The sequence below is a fragment of the Anas acuta genome, chromosome 4 (assembly GCF_963932015.1).
Source record: "Anas acuta chromosome 4, bAnaAcu1.1, whole genome shotgun sequence".
Lineage (NCBI taxonomy): Eukaryota > Metazoa > Chordata > Aves > Anseriformes > Anatidae > Anas > Anas acuta.
This window is the reverse complement of record NC_088982.1, coordinates 9,396,121-9,414,029: the sequence shown is the minus strand read 5'-3', so window position 1 is coordinate 9,414,029 and position 17,909 is coordinate 9,396,121. Positions and strand designations below refer to the sequence as shown.

Here is a 17,909-nt window from a genome sequence, read left to right as displayed (position 1 = left end):
AGGAACCCCTACAGGATTAAATTTAAGCATTTTTTCTGAGAATACATGAAATCAGTCATTAATCAACATACTAATCCTTAGCAGAAAATGGAGCTAATTAAACACTGTAGAATAAAACTAGAAAACAGAAGGGGAAGAGACTTTTTTTTTTTTAAAGAGTTTTATTTGTGAGTAGAACTTAATGATACAAGAAAAAGAAAAATACAGGACTTTATCTTGCCCCAAAGTGTGTAACCATACCATACATGACTACATTTCATATTGTAATACAAAGAATTAAAAGAACAAACTACAAAATTAGAAATTAAAAGTCATTGCATATGTGGTCAAGATAAATGGAGGGACTCCATTCATGAACTGAAACATAGAGCAATTAGTAATTTAATTACGACCCTGCAATAAAACACAATTTAGCAAAATAAGTATTGTATGCTTCCTAGTGTACAGAGGACATACAAGGTTAAAGTACAAGCTCAAAGCCATTAGTGCCATGCAGTCCTGACTAAACAGTACTGTTCAGGGGGCTCGCGCACAGTGATTCCTGCTCCCGCCCTACCTCTCCCCATCCCAGAACAGGTGACGTTACACTTCTCGTGGTACTCAACGCTACCTCCAAACCTCTTCCCTCACTTGAAGCCTTACAGCTCTGCCCTTTCAGCTGTTTTCCCTCCGCTGTCTGAAACCAGTCCAAGGCATCAGCACGCCTCAGGCCTAATGTAGGCCTTTCTAATCCAAAGCTGCACCCAGCTGCTGAACCCACCTCTTACTCAATGCTTCTACTGCATGAATTAATTGTAAGGCATTAATTTCCTGCTATTTTACCAATCGCAATGGTTAATAATACATTATCCTACAAGGTAACATCCACGTTCTGTTACTGACCCTCACTGCACATCAAAGCATCTCCCTCTCCCGCACACCAAGGAGTTTTCAGTGGTTTCTGCTGTCACAACCAGAAATGCTAATACTGGAAACCGGACACGATTCACAGCCTGCCCCACCTGGGGCTGGGGTAAGTTACGTACGGTTTCTGGAGAATTCTCGCAAGCTTTACCTATCAGATTTGGAAACTACTTTTATGATTAGTGATAGACAGAAGCATGGCAATAACTGGAAATTAGGTAATTCAGTAGTGAAAGTGATTTTCTTTACCATGCTACATAGTAAACAAACATTTATAGCAAACATCTGTGAAAATACATCATTAAGAAGGTTAGCTGGGATTTCTGTACTTTACTGCTGGCAACAACAACAAAAACGAAGAAATGCCAGTGTGTTGTTCTTTTTTAAAGTGAAAATAATATCAAAAAAGGTTCAATAGTGTAACACATTTACAATTTTATAATGGTAAGGGATAAACACAAAAGGCCGCAAATAGGGTTTATATGCAACAGGTTTGCATGTGCACCCGATGTATTTTTAAGCAGGTGCAATAAACCCATGCTAAGGCCTAAAATACAGCTGCCCGGGCTTCACATCACCAGCTGGAAAGCTTCTGACAGAGTCACTTTTTAACCTTTTCTAACAGCCCAATTACCATATGACTGATTCCTAGGGAGGCAAGACTGAAAGCCAGATTTCCCCCATGCTGTACTCACTGGAAAGGCTGGGCTCCTTCAACGCACATGAGCGGAACGCGCCAGTTATTTCAGTCCTCCTAGACAAAGATGATTTCAAGTGCCAGACGTAAAATAAAGTGAAACACACCTTCATTTCGTTACAATAGTCAGAAGAGGGGAGGAAGAGAGGAGGAATGGATAGTCTCAAAGCTTTACTAGAACATGATCTGTAATCACAAGATTGCAGAAGCTTACGTGTCAGTTCAAGACATCCCCTTGAAAACACCACTGCAAAAGCATCCTCTCTAGAAGTCAACATTTAAGAAGAAATTTACTTGGGACTCTGAGCATAATATTGAAAGAGAAAGCTTCTTGTGGTAAGCAATTTGTGTTGCATTTTTAATTGTGAAAACTTATTCTCCTGTAAAGCGGTGTGGGCTTTAAAGTATAAATAGTGATTCAATGACTTCTGCGTGGAAATCATTGGTCTTTGATTAGAAAGTAGGGATCAGATCTGCGGTAGCTGCTGAAAACACAGGATTAGCACCTTTTCAGATGTTAATTTCTGGTTATAACCTTAAACAATCAAGCCATAACTCGAGGGGCTGGTTGGATTACTTGTTGCATTCATTTACATAATAAGACAAAACACTCAGTACAATCTGGTACATTCTAGTGGTTAATGAATTTTAAAATATGACAGTGTTTCTGCAGTGTGTTTGGCCTTTAGGAGTCACTCTTCTTTTTACTCTTCTTCAGGAAGGAAGGAGTGCGAAACTTCTTTTTCTTTTTTGATGGGGACTTTCCTGGAGATTCATCACTACCTGCATCAGCTGCTGTCCCCTCCTCAGCTGTCGGTGTTACCGGCTCTTCAGCAGGTTGAGACTGGGGTTCCTTATTTTCCACTGCAGGTGATTCCGTTTGGCTTTTGGGCACTTCTTCATCACATCTCCCTTCCTCCTTTCCTAAGGGAGGGAAGCTGAGTGCTTCTGAAGGCTCGTCAGGGGTGAGATCTGGGAGGGTTTGCTTGAAAGTTGCAGCATCACTGTCATCTTTGTAAGTCTGGTCCTGCTGTGTCTCTAATGGACGGACAGATAATGACCCAGTTAGTTCACTCCTGTCCCTCGGGCAGCGAGAGCCAAGCAAGTCAGTGGTAAGTGCACTCTATAAAATAAACTAAAATATTTACTTTGCATAAAGCCTTTGTAATAGGACTATCCTTCTTCAGCTTTCAGCACAGAGATAGAAATAAGTTTTGTTTGTTTTGGGGATTTTTACCACAGAAGCTCGATTCCATTCTGTGGGTGTAAGCCAGAGAGACAGTAACTCTTTAGATTTCTCTCATGTTCTGTGTGTAACATTTGCAGGCAACATGAGATTTTAGTATAGTAAGCAGGAATTAAACCTACAGTTTTCATTGGCATTGAAGAGAGCACCATAATACTCAGAATCTTGATTAATTTTTCAGTTTTATCCCAGCAAGTTTAAAAGAAAGTGCTGATTTGTAGCTGATATATGCAATTCCATTAATTTCTAAAAATTGGCAAGCCAATGGTTTAATTGCAAAACATGGATTTCCACAGTGTTCTTGCACGAGGTCTAACGCACGTGGTTTCTAAATATCATTTCCCATCACAAAGGCTTCACTTATTTTGCAAGATATATGAATATATATTACGGATTCTTATAAGTAAAATCCATGTAGATTATCAAATTAAATAAGCTCAGCAGGTTATGCAATACAGCAAGTCTCACCCCAGAAAAATGGACCATCAAAAATTCAGTGGTACCTTCATGTCCGAAGGTGAATTTTACCACTACTCTCAAATTGTAACACCTTCCTCATTTACCACTATGCTTTAAAGATGTTCTGTTTAAAGCTCTTTTGTGCATACATACACAACAACGATCACTTCAAGTTCCCTGCATTTTTCAACACTTCACTGAAACTGAGAAGTTATCTCCTTAGCTGTGTCAAATATATCTCCACTGTTACATAAGGAGGAATTTAGCACAAAATCCAGGCCATACTCATTGTTAGACACCAAAGAAAGGCATTTATGTCTTCCCCTTTTAAGTTTTTTTTTTTTTTTTTTCCTCCAAAACACCGACAGGTTTCACAAGAACTTACAGAAAGTACTAGATGCTTCCCAATTTTTCTTATGGAAAGGACAGTGACTTTATTTCTGCCAGCTGGGACTTAGTATCCTGTAATATCTCTTACAGGGCTGTTATGTTGGTTTCCTACCAGGTATTCACATTTTGCCTAGAGCACCACAAACATCTAATATGTTAAATAAACAAAACACGCTAGTATTCAGTTCCAAACACACAGAATGCACAAGTTAGAAGTTTTAAAGTTATAAAGCGGGCAGGATTTAAAAAGAGAAAGCAATTATGTACATTAAGAGCTGCCTCCTGAAGCTCTAGACTAACCAGTACAAGTGTGCATCATATACACACGTAAGTACTACCTACACTTCTTCGCTACCACTACACTCTTTGGATTTGATTTTTTCAGGAATTAACTGAAAGCATTAGCAGGCTTGGTTTTAGAGCAGGCACCGTGTTTGTCTGTTGGTCAGATTTATTGTTATTATTTTAAAACAAGTTTATTTGAAACTTACTGCATCCCTTCCCAGTTTGTCAAATTACCATCATCTATGCTAAAGAGATTAACATTAAGACAGAATGGAACAAAAGTCTGTTACCTAGTTCATTAAGAGCAATATTTTTTACAGAATTAAGGAGATTAATGAATTCTACGTTAGACTAAAAAGCATACAATATGTAAAAGGCTTGTTATTTTACTTGATGAATTTCAGTAATGTGGCCCAGAAGGTTTCAAATTATATCTTGCTGCAAAAAGAACTGTTTACAGTTTAAGAATTCAACAGTACCTCAGAAAGTTTCATGCTGTTTTTTCTCCCTTCAGAATAATCATGTCTACAACCATGCTCTCCCTTTATATATATATGTATATAAAATATACCATATCATAAGAGAGCTTTGAAAGTAACATTAATACTTGTGTTTACAATTAACATTATTTATGAAAATAAAGGTTTATTTTTTTTTACTTGCTTGTTTTTTTAACCACAAACACATGGACAAACATACAAACTAGGCTATAACTCAAACATAAAACACTTCTGACTTCAGCTACACTTAAACAGAAAGAATATGAGGAGAAAAAAAAAATCAAGCAGTTGTATACAGAGAACACTGTCATTCAGCAGAACTCCTGCCAGTCAGAGTTGTCATGGCATGCATTTTCAATTACTCAGGTCTCTAAAATAAGCATTGTATGTTTGTCCTGAACATATACCCATATGAGTTTGTGGAACAGAGTTCTCAGTGTAGAAGAATTTCAGGTTTTAGAACCTTATTAGTATTATCACAGTTGTCTGTAATGTAATCTGATGTTTGTATCTACGACAAAAACACTGGCTTTCGGATACAACAGAACATACAAATGGAGTGGGCCAAACATCCTTATTACTTTAAAGTATAATCTGATGTAGCCCTGCAGATCTACCTGAAACAACTGCGGAAGTTGCTGCCACCAAGTACTTGCTGTCATTCCTTGGCCGGAATTTGAGTTTCCCTACAGCTTACATGTAACAGAGGATTAATTCCATTTCCACTTCCGTGTAGGTTTGTGCTGGATGAGTTCAGATCTACATCACTGGTACCAGTTTTGAACTGGAATAGATTAGGAACTTTCATCACCAAGTATAAACCGTGCGGGCAGCAGCAAACTGTTGGGGCAGAAACTCCCAGACCTGTTTCAGCCATAGCTGAAGGACAACTTCAGACTATTCCTTTTGAAACCATAAGGAATCAGACACAGATATGGAAACACACAATGTCACTTCTGCAGTCTCTTTTGAAGGGGGAGGGCATTTTAACATATAATCTGTAGCTACCTAGAGTTTCATGAAATCAAAAACTACGGAAATCAGTGTCTCAGCTGAAAAAGCCTGCCTTTTATAAAGTGCAAAACAAAAAAATTAGTAAACAAAGAAGCAAGAGTGAAGCAAAGCACATAAGCAGGTCAGAGTATGGAATGATACTTACTATGGTAACAGGTACTCTTTAGCATATCCATCTCCTGCTTGTAACGCAGCCACAAGAAGAAAAAAGCACAAATAGAGAATCTATGCATTCATCACAGCCATTGTGTTAAATTAGAAGAATGGTTGCAACCATTCTTATAGAAACAGAATGAGATGAAGTAGTGAATGGAAGACTAACAGACGAGTGATATATCCAATGTACGAGGTAAAGGAAACAAGACAAAAATTAGATTACACCTGTTCAAGACTTTTATCTTTCTTCTTTTGAGGAAATTATAGACTCTCCCAGTCCTGTCTCATTTTAATCATAATTACCACGTCAGGTTAGCAAACAATGAAACTAAGATTCAAATTGAGTTGGAAAAACATTTACTGAGGTGTAATCCAAGTACAATAATGTTTAAGAAATGTGCAATCAGTGAAGGAGATTTACCAAAGCAACTAATTAGTATCCGGTTCACCATCAGACATTTCATTTTATAAGAGCAAGTCTTTCTTGCAGAAAATGCACAAACAAGTAAATCAGTTGAGAAACACCAAGAGATGACAAGGCAATTCTGAAGAGATGAAAATTTGTCTTTATATTAATGCACACTTCTTTATTATTGTAAACAGAACTCCTATTACACTTACAGTTCAGAGTAGTATATTTTAGGTAGTATAAAAATAGAGTACAAGAAATAATTTACCTTTATTAGATACTAGTACATATATTTTCATGCGTCAGTCACTAATGATGCAGTTACTGGCTTCCCCTGGCCCCCAAATCAGGAGAACATACCTTCCTCTACTTTAATTGGTGTGCTGGGAGGAGTGCGCGCTGAAGTGTGATCCGGGGGACTTCTCTCTTTCTGTTGTCTGCCATCTTCTGAAGGTTCTGCAGGTGTAGACAAACAGAAATTAAAGAGGCAGACAAAATGCTTCAGCATGGGAGGAGACAGAAGTGTCCTTTTGCTTCAAACACAAGAAATCTTAACACATTTTTTTGAATCAAAATTCTGCCAGGGTATTAAATAATATCAAAACAAGCAAAAGAATTTTAAGTGACAGCTTGGTATTAACAATACTGTTCAAGTTACAGTTGTGCTGTTGGTTTTTTTTTGTTTGTTTGTTAATTAATGAGTAATATAATGGTTTATGAGCTGGGACAGAATATCGTCCTATGAAAACTTGTGAGAAAAATCACAAGGAAGATACAAACAAACGGGAGGGGGGGATGCTATCAGACCATCACAAGATAATGCTCTTTTGCTTGCTTTGAATTGCTTTACTGAAACTCAGAGTAAATAAATTTGCATACAAAAAGAAAAGAATGGAAGACTGCACAGCTGATCAGAGAAGCATGCAGTAATTGAATGATTCAAAAACAGATTTCACAGTGGTTTGCATAATTGCTATTAGTAAGGAGGGTCCCCGTTGCTTCCAGGTTTAAATAGCCCTAGATGCAAAGGAGTAATTAATAGAGTACACCATACATCAGGAACAACACAGAGTCATTGTTCCAGACAGTTCACCTAGACAATTAAACAGTGAAATCAGTCCCACAGATAGAAGTCAACTGACAGAATCTCCAAATGATGAAGAGAGAGTTTGTTCCTTAGATTGCAAGTGCAACTGTACCATATTCTGAGGCCTCAGTCAAAAGGTCGGGATTGGACCTTAACGCTTTGATCACTGCAGTATGAAATTCCTTTTGGGAGGACTTCTGCCCAGCTGGCTCTTCTCGGTTAAGATGTGTGATGACTGGCTGCATGGTCTGACAAGAAACCCGTGCAGCAGCAAACTGAGTGTTATCTAAAGATTTACACAGTGGTGATGCGTCGCAATCCTGTAAAGTCTTCATATCTGTTCCTTGAAAGGTTTTTGACCTGCCTTTCAAATCCAGAGATTTTTTATGAGAAGTGTTTTGCTCACTGATGTCCTGATTTCTAAGCAAAGCACTCTGTTCCCCAGCTGGTGTCTGTCTCAGTAACACAGTCTCCATGTTTTGATACCTTATCTAAGAAGGATGTAGCAGTGTTACTGAGAGAATAAACGCATGCAGTTATACAGGCATGACAGCAGGGTATCCCAGTCCCCCGGACAGTCCAATACTTGTGTAGCTAAACATACACAGTCTCCAGTGGTTCCTACACTGTCCTATCAAGAAGCTGCAGCAGGGAGCACACACTGCAAAAGAAACTGCACTTCTAGTTCCTGCATCGTTCAGTTCAAACCTTAACAGACAAATTGTAAGCACTGGAAGCATTATCCTGTAAAACTTTAAAGCAGTTATCCTGACCTACTTCTGTAGATGCAGTAATAATCTCATTTTACAGAGATTCTCTCCTCATTCTATGTTAATTTAGAAAGTCTTTTTCTTGGTCAGTCTCCCTGATGTGCCACTTCCAAGTAGCAATCAAATTCTGTTATCTGGCTGAAGTTCTCAAATCCACATCGACCTGTGGATTTGAGAACTCGCCCTAGATGATCTCTAGTGCTAAGGGAAACACAGCAGAACAACCTGGGATACTCTGCAGTACCTGAACACCTTTATGACTTTTATGACAGTACCTGAACACTTTAGTGACTGAAGTTTTAAGCTTTCAGCTTCCTAATAGGAACATCAGCTGGCCATACTGAACACCTCAGGATATTTTTTTCAAATTAGCTCAATTCATTTTACAGAATACTCTACAGCACTTGGATTGCCCTCCCTGTCTCTAACATTCTTGTTAAATTCCTAATTCACACCAGAAAAAAAATGGAACACAAGCAAAATAACCTATGGCCTTTTCAGGCAACCCACATTCCAATTAGTAACACATTTGCTTTTATTGAAGTCTATTGCAGAAAAAAACACCACACAGACAAACCAACCTTCTGGCCCCTTCTGCTTTCTTTCCACTTCTTTGCGGTATTCTTCCAGTTCTCGATCAGTGAGTTTATTGAAGGGATTTGGTCCTGTTGTGCTCACTATGACTTTTGGTTGATATTCTTTCTCAATTATTGCCTTTGATGCAGTCACCAGTTCGCCCTGACAAAAGAAAATTAAGATACATCTGCAACTCAGCAGTAACTCGTGGAACCCTGAGAAGTACAGCAGCTACAAAGCAACCAAAGCAACAAGATATCCTGCAAAATGTTATGCTTATTTTCTTTTAGATTAGTAATTTAAAAAAATCCTATAGTAGAATTTAGTTTTAAAATCTACATCAGGTTAATATTAAGGAGAAAATAGGTCTCATGAATTACTCTCACAGACACATCAGTGTTTCCACCAGGGATTATCCACCGTCAAGCAATAAATCAAACAGCAGCCAGTCTAGCTGAACTCACATAAGTATCTTGTTTCTTTTTCTCCCCAGAAAAGAAACAAGATACTAAGCCCAATTGCATGACAATCTGGGTACAAAATACCTGTAGAAGTTAAGAGGACTCAGCTCGTAGGTTGATTTTTATTTTTTAAATTAAAAAAGCCATTTCTGCTAGCTACTGCATAACATCTAACAGATGTTAGAGTAAAAAGCCATCTTGTATGTGTTCTGTGTACACCAGGTTAACTGTTAACTTCAAGCTTAGTTACTTAAAAATTGCTAAACTGTCATTTTTATGAGTTAGCATATTTACATCTATAACACTGATCATACAAGCCACATAAAATGTTATACCAACGAAAATAAAATGTTAGTGATTCCATGTACAATAAATTATAATGGACAAAAGCAGCTGCATCAGAGATTAACAGAAAGGTTTTATGTTTGTCTTCTCTAACCATATAGCAAAGACTAAAGCCATTGGCTTTTCATCTCAGGTACAGAAGATGCTTGCCTGGGTAGCTGTTGTAGCTTTCAGGTGACTTGTTTAAGTGTTTCTCTTTCCAGTGGATATATGCAAGTCTAGTTTATTTGGTACTAGTTGGGAAGTGACTGATGTGTTTTGTGCCTCCTGTCCTTGTGAAGCCTGAATTGTCTTTGTTATTGAAGAGAGGTACCTGCATTCCATTACCAAAGAAGCATGAGTTGATTTGCTTAAGTCACTTTCACATTCAAACGTTATTTGTATCAATACTTAAATCATTAGAATGCAGAGTTCAAAAATAAATAGCACCAGAAAGAAGAAAGGAGCATTCCACGTCCACACTTGATGGACAAGCATGAGATCTTTACTGCAGAACTGAAGATAAAATGAGGTGGAGAACTCTTTGGAATGCTAACAGCACTTAGGACAAACTGTCAGTACCAAAAAGGTGCTAGACAAGAACTAGGTATTTCTGAAAGCTTCATGAATGTGCTCCTTGAATGTGGTGTGGTACAATCCAGGGAAATAAGCACAGCTGGTTGGCAGAATCTGTGCTTCTCTTTAGAAAGCAAACATCAGCTAGTAAGAAGTACAGAACAAACAGTGTAACAACCCTCCGCTGTAAGATCCTGAAGGTAACAGCAGGAGAGAAACAAAATATTATAAACTGCCTCCCTTTCTCCATAAAATAAGAGGAAGAACTCTTGTCTCAGACACAGAATGTTAGTAGAGTGTCAAAAGCCTGTTCTCAACACATTTCGTTAAGCACCAGCTCTCTTAATACCAAGAAAAAAAGTAAAAACAGTTTTGATAGCTATGGGTTTTATCACAGGATAACACATTAAAGTAAGTCACAAAACATCCTTTGTACAAATCTTAACTGTTTTGTCAAAATCGTAAAGCATCCCCCAAAACAGGTCTGAGCTTTTAATAGTGGCTGCAAATTGGTGCTCATGGTAATTTTCGATTCCCCCCCTTATCGCTTGCCCACCCTCCAAACTACGTACATAGATTTAACCATGATACTCAATGATAAATAACAGGCTTGTAAAGCACTGATCGCAGGCATTAAGTTCCTGGAGTTTTATAAGAATGCAAAAGCCAACAGAGAAGGAACAAGACATACAGTGCACACTGGTATCCCTCAAACATTTAAAGGTCTTTCAATCTAGTCTGCAAGATAAACCCAAACTCCAAATGACTGGGTAGAACAGCTCTCACATGAAACCAAGTTTTACTGCATGCTTATTGATTAAGTAGTGACCACAAACAGCAAAACGTGCACCTTGCTGCAAGATGATCAATACGCTGGTATTGCCTGCGCTTCCTTAAATGCTTTTTTTTTTTTTTTTTTTTTTTTTAACTGCTGGGAATAAAAGCAGCACATCAAGTTTGTCACTTTCGCTTAAAAAAAATACAACGCCAACAGTATTTGTACTAGCTGAGCATCTTTGAATCAACAGAAATAATACTGAAAAAGATCAGGCAACAACAGAAATTGGATTACGTATGGTGAAGGAAGAGTACTTGTGGTTTGGGATTCTAAAAGCAGAATTAGATAAGACACCAGAAAAGACATCATCTGCTAAAACATGTTTTCAGATTAATTCATCCAGTTTTGATCAGTTATCAACAATATAAGATCAGTTCAAATGCCAGTAATGAAAATTATAAGAGTAGAGAAATCAGTTTAACAGGGAAAGTAAATTCATGTAGTAACTTAGTAAGTTTTGCAATGCAAATCACTAAAACACATAAAAATCCAAGTAGAAGGGATGCATTACTTCACAGGTATGCTACAGAGCAGCCTTCCAAGAATTTTAATAAAAACATGCGACAGAAAGCTAAGAGACTAACAGGACAGAAGGAAAGTGAATACAAAGGACTATCTGATAACAGAGGACATACTTCAGATCTTTAAATATGACACTGAAGTAGACAGACTTTGCAGAGCTATCAGCTTGTCTGTGCTATTTGGAGATTCCTATGAACATTCAGAAAAACTGAATAAGAAAATTGGTCTGGAGTCGCTTCCAGCATTACAAGAGACTGTAGAGCAGGAATAGATTTTCATATAGAAGGACTGGAACTCTTTCATCAAGCAAGTCAACAAAGGGTAACATGCAGAAAACTTGTGTTCTAGTGAATTAATCTGGATTACGCTAATTCTAGTATTATTTTCCATGACAGAAGTTTGATTGCTTGCATAAAGATCTGAACATCAACATTTTTCTCCTACAGAAGAAACAGCAGATAAATTATATCTAAGAACAGAATGTTTTCACTCCAAAGAATTCTGGAGGAGCATATTCTCCCAAAAAGATCCAAGAAATCCAAGAAAGGAAAGTCAACCGTGGCTCACAACATACAATATGCCTTCCTTCCAGCCTTGGAAGCTCACATATCCTACCTGGAAATTTTAGATTAGCAACGCTTTATGCAACTCCTCCACCAAATTTCACTTTCAGGGACAAATTCAAACCTACTCTGAGGTGGCTATTATGCAACAGGCAAGCACTTCATCTCATTCTCAGGGATAGATAGAGCAAAATTAGCACCTTATACATGCCAATTTCTCTCTTAATCAGACAGCATGTTCATAGCTGTCTAACTTGAAAGTTAACAATCACACTTGATACAATCTGATGTTAATGCAGTGCCTTTTTCCAAAAAGCCAAGATTCTTAAAGGCATGTTCATGTAGAAGTCACCACTAAAACACAGTGCCTACTCCCTCTGGGGCAGAACTTGGAGGCTTTCCATGAAGAGCAAAGCCACAGAATTTTCATTTTGAAGGAACAGACATGAAATGGGCAATCCCCAGCACTTGATGGAAATTTATATACATTTTAATCAGATTGCAGAACGGTTATGGGTAAGAGTAACAAGCATTTCCTCTTGGTTCAGCAAAGAATCTTACTTAACCAAGTCTGTAACATGAATAAAGTCTCATGATGCACAAGGAGTTTGTGTTGCAACATGGCCAAGACTTCTCAGAACATGGAAAAAGCAAATGACAAGGCAAAACAGATAATTTATTAATGCAGCATAGGCACAAAAATCTCAAAGCATTACATGCATACAAAACACAAACAGGATTTTTTCCATCTGAAATAGTGTGAATTAGTATTTAATAACAATCTCAATGTTAGCTGAAAGCACAATACATTTTAAGACTTACTGCAATTAGATGGAACTTTTTTTTTAATTTAATCGTAATTGAGTGTCTAAGAAATTGTCAGCTGAAAACTTGTAATTATCTTGTACCTAGAGGTCCTTAAGCCCTTGGTGTATAGGTCTCCTTAAAGCTTCATTCCTTGTGAGGTTTACGTGGGCATCATAACTTTGCTTTTATTGCCTTTGTTCTACAATATGCAATTAATTCTCAGCATCATCTTTCTAAATCCCACCCCCACCAGGAAATACTTTATCAAGCATTCAGGTCATAATACATACACAGGTAAGAAAGAATGAAATTGGCCACTCCTATTGAAACTGACATTCTGGCATAATTTTAGACAGTATTTCAGGAGGAAAGCACTTTCATGACACCCCAAAGCAGAAAGACATCCAAATGATGTCCAAACCCTACCATTATACTACTAGGCAAAATCATAACCAGTAGTCTTTTGTTGGCTCCTTGACATCTACAAAAATCTATTTATAATATTTGACTAGTTTTATAGAAAGATTATGCCATTGTTCAGGAGTGATACTGGAAAGATATCACGCATGGCCCTGATGAAACAAACTGTTGTGATAACCAGTGGATGCCTATCATAAAAATAATTTTCACTTCAAAGGTATTGTTATCAAGCAGAGAAGCTGCCCAAATACAGGCAGGCACTACCTTGACAAATTTTTGTTTTATTTTTCCTCTAAAACATGGAAATAACACTTCGTTGTTTTATCCATATTCCAAGAGGAAAAAAACTGCAACCTGAAAAACAACTTAATCGAATCCTCAGTATGATGCATCTATCGATAATACCAACTGACCAATTACACTAGAAAATGCTATAAAGTCATGAGTTTTGCAGCAATGATGTAATTCCAATTATTCTGTTTTTTGATGGGAAAACTATTCTGATAAGATGTTAGGCACAGATTTAGGAATCTGTTAGATAAAACATTGCAGCAGATGAGACAGTGAAGCTTATCTACACACTGTGCTTGTGTTAGATCACCTCTAAGAAACTCCTCCAAACCCTGGAAAACAAAACCAACTAAGGACAGAGTGTTTCCACTCTGCAAACTGTACCTGTTTACTCAGCTTCAAAGGACAACCATACACGCATTTCTTGAATTTATTCTGTATTTAAGGTATATTGCATTAAGCACAAGTAAGCCAATGCATTTTAGATGTGTGGGGCACTACTCAGTCATCGTGTAGATCAACCTTTATTGGAGGAAGTTTTAAGGAAACAAAACAATGCAGGATCAAAACTTGACAGTGTGACATGGCACACACTGAGCATGTGGATATCTTCGGAATTACACTGATGTAATTAAACTGACATTAAGCTAACTCCAGATGGATCTCAAATTAGAGTAATTTAATATTAATAGCATGCGAAAAGAAACCCATTACATGCAGAACCTAATCAACAGCTTAATATCAAAAATGTTTCCTTATCAGCTTCTACAGACAAGGTAAAAGATAAAAATCCTTACAATATACTTTAATGGGGTAATTTAACTGCTTTTATAATCGCAAATACATAATTTGGAGATCCATCTACTTTTGTTCTTTCTTTTATAGCCAAATCATTAGCTAACAGAGGGAAGAGGTCACAGGGTAAGGAAAAGGTAAAATGAAGGGTGAACAACAGTATTTAGAGCAGTATGACAGGGCAGTACCTTTCTAACAGACAGAGATTTAGCGGGACTAAAGGCCTGCTCTGTGAGATCGAGCCCTTCAATAGATTCCGTACAGTCTGAGAGGGGAGCATCCTGCAACAGTAAATTGAGTAAACAGAGCAAACCGAGCCCGGGCTTTAAAACATCAACCAAGAGCATTATGCACTTGCTAAAAACATGCAAAGAAACAGTAACTGCTAGATAAAATTGCAATGACAATGAATCGACATGCACACGATATGACCCCCAACATAAGTAAAGCTATGGTCACGATAAAACTTGTCAAGCTATTCAAAGTGTATCATAAAATGCATATCGGAGGCAGTTAAAGCACTCGGATATATAGAGCTTTAAAGCCTTTCAGGTGTGTTTAACAGAATAACTGCATAGCTCTAAGTCGTACTTTATTTTGAGCTATGATTCACAGCTAATATCTGTAGTATATCCAGATATACTGCTCTGAAGTTTTATTGATTTATAATATGCTTTTCTTCTGCAAACTGCTCCTCAAATGTATTATCATATTTCATAATATTTTATTTAACACACAACACTACTGCCCCACAGTGAGCCTGCTGTGGCCAGTGTTCATACTTAAACAGATACATAAAGTTGGAAAACAAACAAACAAACAAAAGCTATCACAAAGCCCAACTACTTATGAACAATAATCTAAATCCATATAAATAAGCCTTCTGAATTTCATGCATTACATTCAGACAAAAAAAAAAAAAGAAAAGGAGCATCCTCCACAGACATGCTTAAGCTACATGATTGAAGCCTCTTAAATTTCTGATCCTGAGCACTCTTGCAAAGACAATAGTGTTACCTCTAAGACTTACCTTATAAACAGTTACCCTCTGCCAATTAAAGAATAATTTTATAGGGACACATTAGGTGAAAGCACAGGACCATCACAGATTAAGCTAATGGTTTTAGGCATTTTATACTCTCACCTGTACAAGACTCCTGTCCACAACTACACCAGAAAGAACCTGTGACTGAGGGCCTGCAGTTTTAATATCTTGTAAGTTTTGCTCCCGGATCTGTAAATGAAAGCAGCAGAATACAGTCACATAAACAACACAAGAAAAAAATAACTACTTTTTTTTTTTTAATATATATATTTTTTTAATTTGAAAGGGTGAGTGAACCAGTCTGTACTGCCCCTCACTTTTTAGTACTGGCTTATAGTAAAATTGTAGAGGTTAGGTAGCAAACAAATCCAATTTGTGGGAAAAAGCAAGGAGAGAAGAGAATTGCAGAGGTGATTTTTATAAGTCTGTTGTACCCAATGCGTCATTTATATATTTCTGTCACTGGCCTGTTACAGCACAATCTCATCTTCCTACAGAACTTACTGTAACATTGTATAATGTTCCATTTTTGCATCTAATCAGGCCTGTATCTTTAGAAGGGCATACAAATATTTACCTACACATAAACTGACACTCTTCTGAGAGTATTCAAACTTCTTTTTTTGCATTCTAAATACTCCCAGATCTTCTAAAGCCAAAGATAGGAACAGAAAATGGGTGTTTACATTTAGGTATTATCTATTTAAATTAGATATCCTGCAATGGCAAAGAATTCATAACAAATATATTTTGAATTAGTTGTCATACACTGCCCTTATTGTCATGAGGAGAGCAAAACGTAAAGTTTCACTTCTCTCCTTTTAGTCACTTCATTCATTTTTAATACAGCAATATTTGTGTTTCAAACACCAAGAAAGTGCTCAGCAATTTCACCAGATTGCTCATTTCAAGTGATCATTAATTTACAGTGCTGAGTCAGGAAAAGCAAAAGCTCTGTCAACTTTATAGAAGTCCTCTTAGCACAAATCAGTATTCCTGCCAGTAACACTACACAGACATTTCCTGTGACACAGCATTATGGCTAATTCCCATATTCCATATGGCCATGAGTTAGAAGTCAGCAAAACAACTAAGAACAAGTTAAGCAGTAACAAGACACTGATGCTTATTTTATACTTTAAAACAGATGAAGTGGAAAAAAATCTATGTGTTCAAGGCTTTCCCATTGGAAGACAGATGACAAGATGATCTGAAATTTAGAGACTGGAAAACTAATTGCTAGGTCATTTCAAAGAGAATGACATGCAGTTCCAGAGGACAAAAAAGTTTTCGCAATGATCCCAGTGTATCGTAATATAATAAAATACAATGATAGATTGGTAGACTTCTTTGTCCTTGCCACAATTTCAACTCATGAAATCAGATCAGATCACTCGTGTAAAAGGGTGGCTTTAGGGAATAAAATTACTACCATAAACACTGTGGTGGTTGTTTCAGAGGTATCCAGCAACTGGTCTGACAGTAACAAAACATTTGACAATGCAAGTCTTCATGTAGTGGACAAGTAATACCAGCTTTTTCCAAGATGAGTTCAGAAAATTTAGGAATTGTTTCAGTATCTAGTTATAAGGGGGGGGAGCAGAACCAAAGTTGTCTTATCTAATCCCCCAAATTCCCAGCAAAGTTAGTTCATTAGAAGTATGCTACTTCATGTAATGACGACCAAAACAAATAAATTAAAAGAAATTACTGCTATTACAAACCTTGTTCCTCATTTCTTGGACCTCCTTTGGATTAGTGTTCAATGGAACAAACAGGTTAGGGACAGCAGAGGTGGCAGTTCTATGTCCATCCTCTTTAGTCCACTGTAACGTCAAGAACAGTTGAACAGTCAGAATTGCTGTAATGGCTACAGACACTGACAGCAGCAAATTCACATCAGAGTTGATCATGCATTATACATAACAGAGAACTGAACCAATGATTGCATTCTTCCATTCGTTTCTGAGACTACTTAAGTCGCTTCTTCAATAATATAAACTGTACCTTCAGATACATTTATAAATATCAGTGGTTTCCTTAAACAAAGCTAGCAGCAACAACAACAAAAACTAAAGAGCCAGTCAACTTCCAAATAACTTCCATCCAACACTATGTAATTACTACAGCTAGGTGCAGTTCAGAGGCTATGAAGACTAAAAGGCTTTAAGCTGTTTTTCTGTGCATTTGGCCACACTGACAACTGCAGTGTTCCATGTTTCTAAAAACACCACGCTTCTCACTCTATGAATAGACTTCCATTAATAGAGGAGTAGGAAAACTCCAGCATGGTTAGATATTTCTGATAAAAGTGGCTCTAAAATTTTCAAAGTGAGTTCATATTTGTTTAAAAAGGACACTATACCTTACCCAGACAGAAGTAGAGCAAGATCTAAGTCACGAGTTCTAAAACCCTGTTACTGCCATGTTCATTTTCTGCATTTGGTGCTTTTACAAAATAGCACGAGAGAGACAGAGAGATCATTGATTCAATCCTCCGATACTCAGCAAACATCAAAGCGAACTTAAAGCATAAGATGACAGAAGTATGAAAAGCAACGTGATGCCACTAACCAGGTTTAGTGAATGGTACTGTACTGTGAAGCAAGAGTGGGCATCACCAAAGTTTTGCATTAAAATAAGCTACTTCAGCAAAATGTTCTGTTTCCAGAATTAGTTTCTGCACAGATAGTCTGTAGCTGTAGCACAGCAACCTAGAGGAACAGTTTGGTGATGTCGAGTATTTTATAACTTATAGCTTAAAAGGTTACAAAA

General features: G+C 37.3%; 1 protein-coding gene across 21 annotated transcripts in view; it reads right to left on the bottom strand.

Annotated features, from left to right (window-relative positions):
- Positions 1–141: 141 nt before the first annotated feature.
- ADD1 (adducin 1) overlaps positions 142–17,909 on the bottom strand; it is a 60,327-nt gene continuing 42,559 nt past the window's right edge. For 4 of the 21 annotated variants that reach the window (XM_068679729.1, XM_068679734.1, XM_068679731.1 and 1 more), the window contains exons 11-17: positions 16,859–16,960; positions 15,234–15,323; positions 14,278–14,370; positions 8,498–8,654; positions 7,259–7,510; positions 6,420–6,515; positions 142–2,638 (exon numbers count right to left, since the gene is read on the bottom strand). In XM_068679729.1, the coding sequence (XP_068535830.1) occupies positions 2,286–2,638; positions 6,420–6,515; positions 7,259–7,510; positions 8,498–8,654; positions 14,278–14,370; positions 15,234–15,323; positions 16,859–16,960 (1,143 nt within the window). In that variant the 3' untranslated portion in view covers positions 142–2,285. Of the gene's footprint in view, positions 2,639–4,186; positions 4,226–5,638; positions 5,674–6,419; positions 6,516–7,258; positions 7,511–8,497; positions 8,655–14,277; positions 14,371–15,233; positions 15,324–16,858; positions 16,961–17,909 lie in introns of those variants that run through there. The other 17 variants (XM_068679737.1, XM_068679741.1, XM_068679733.1 and 14 more) reach the window with 12 other exon arrangements.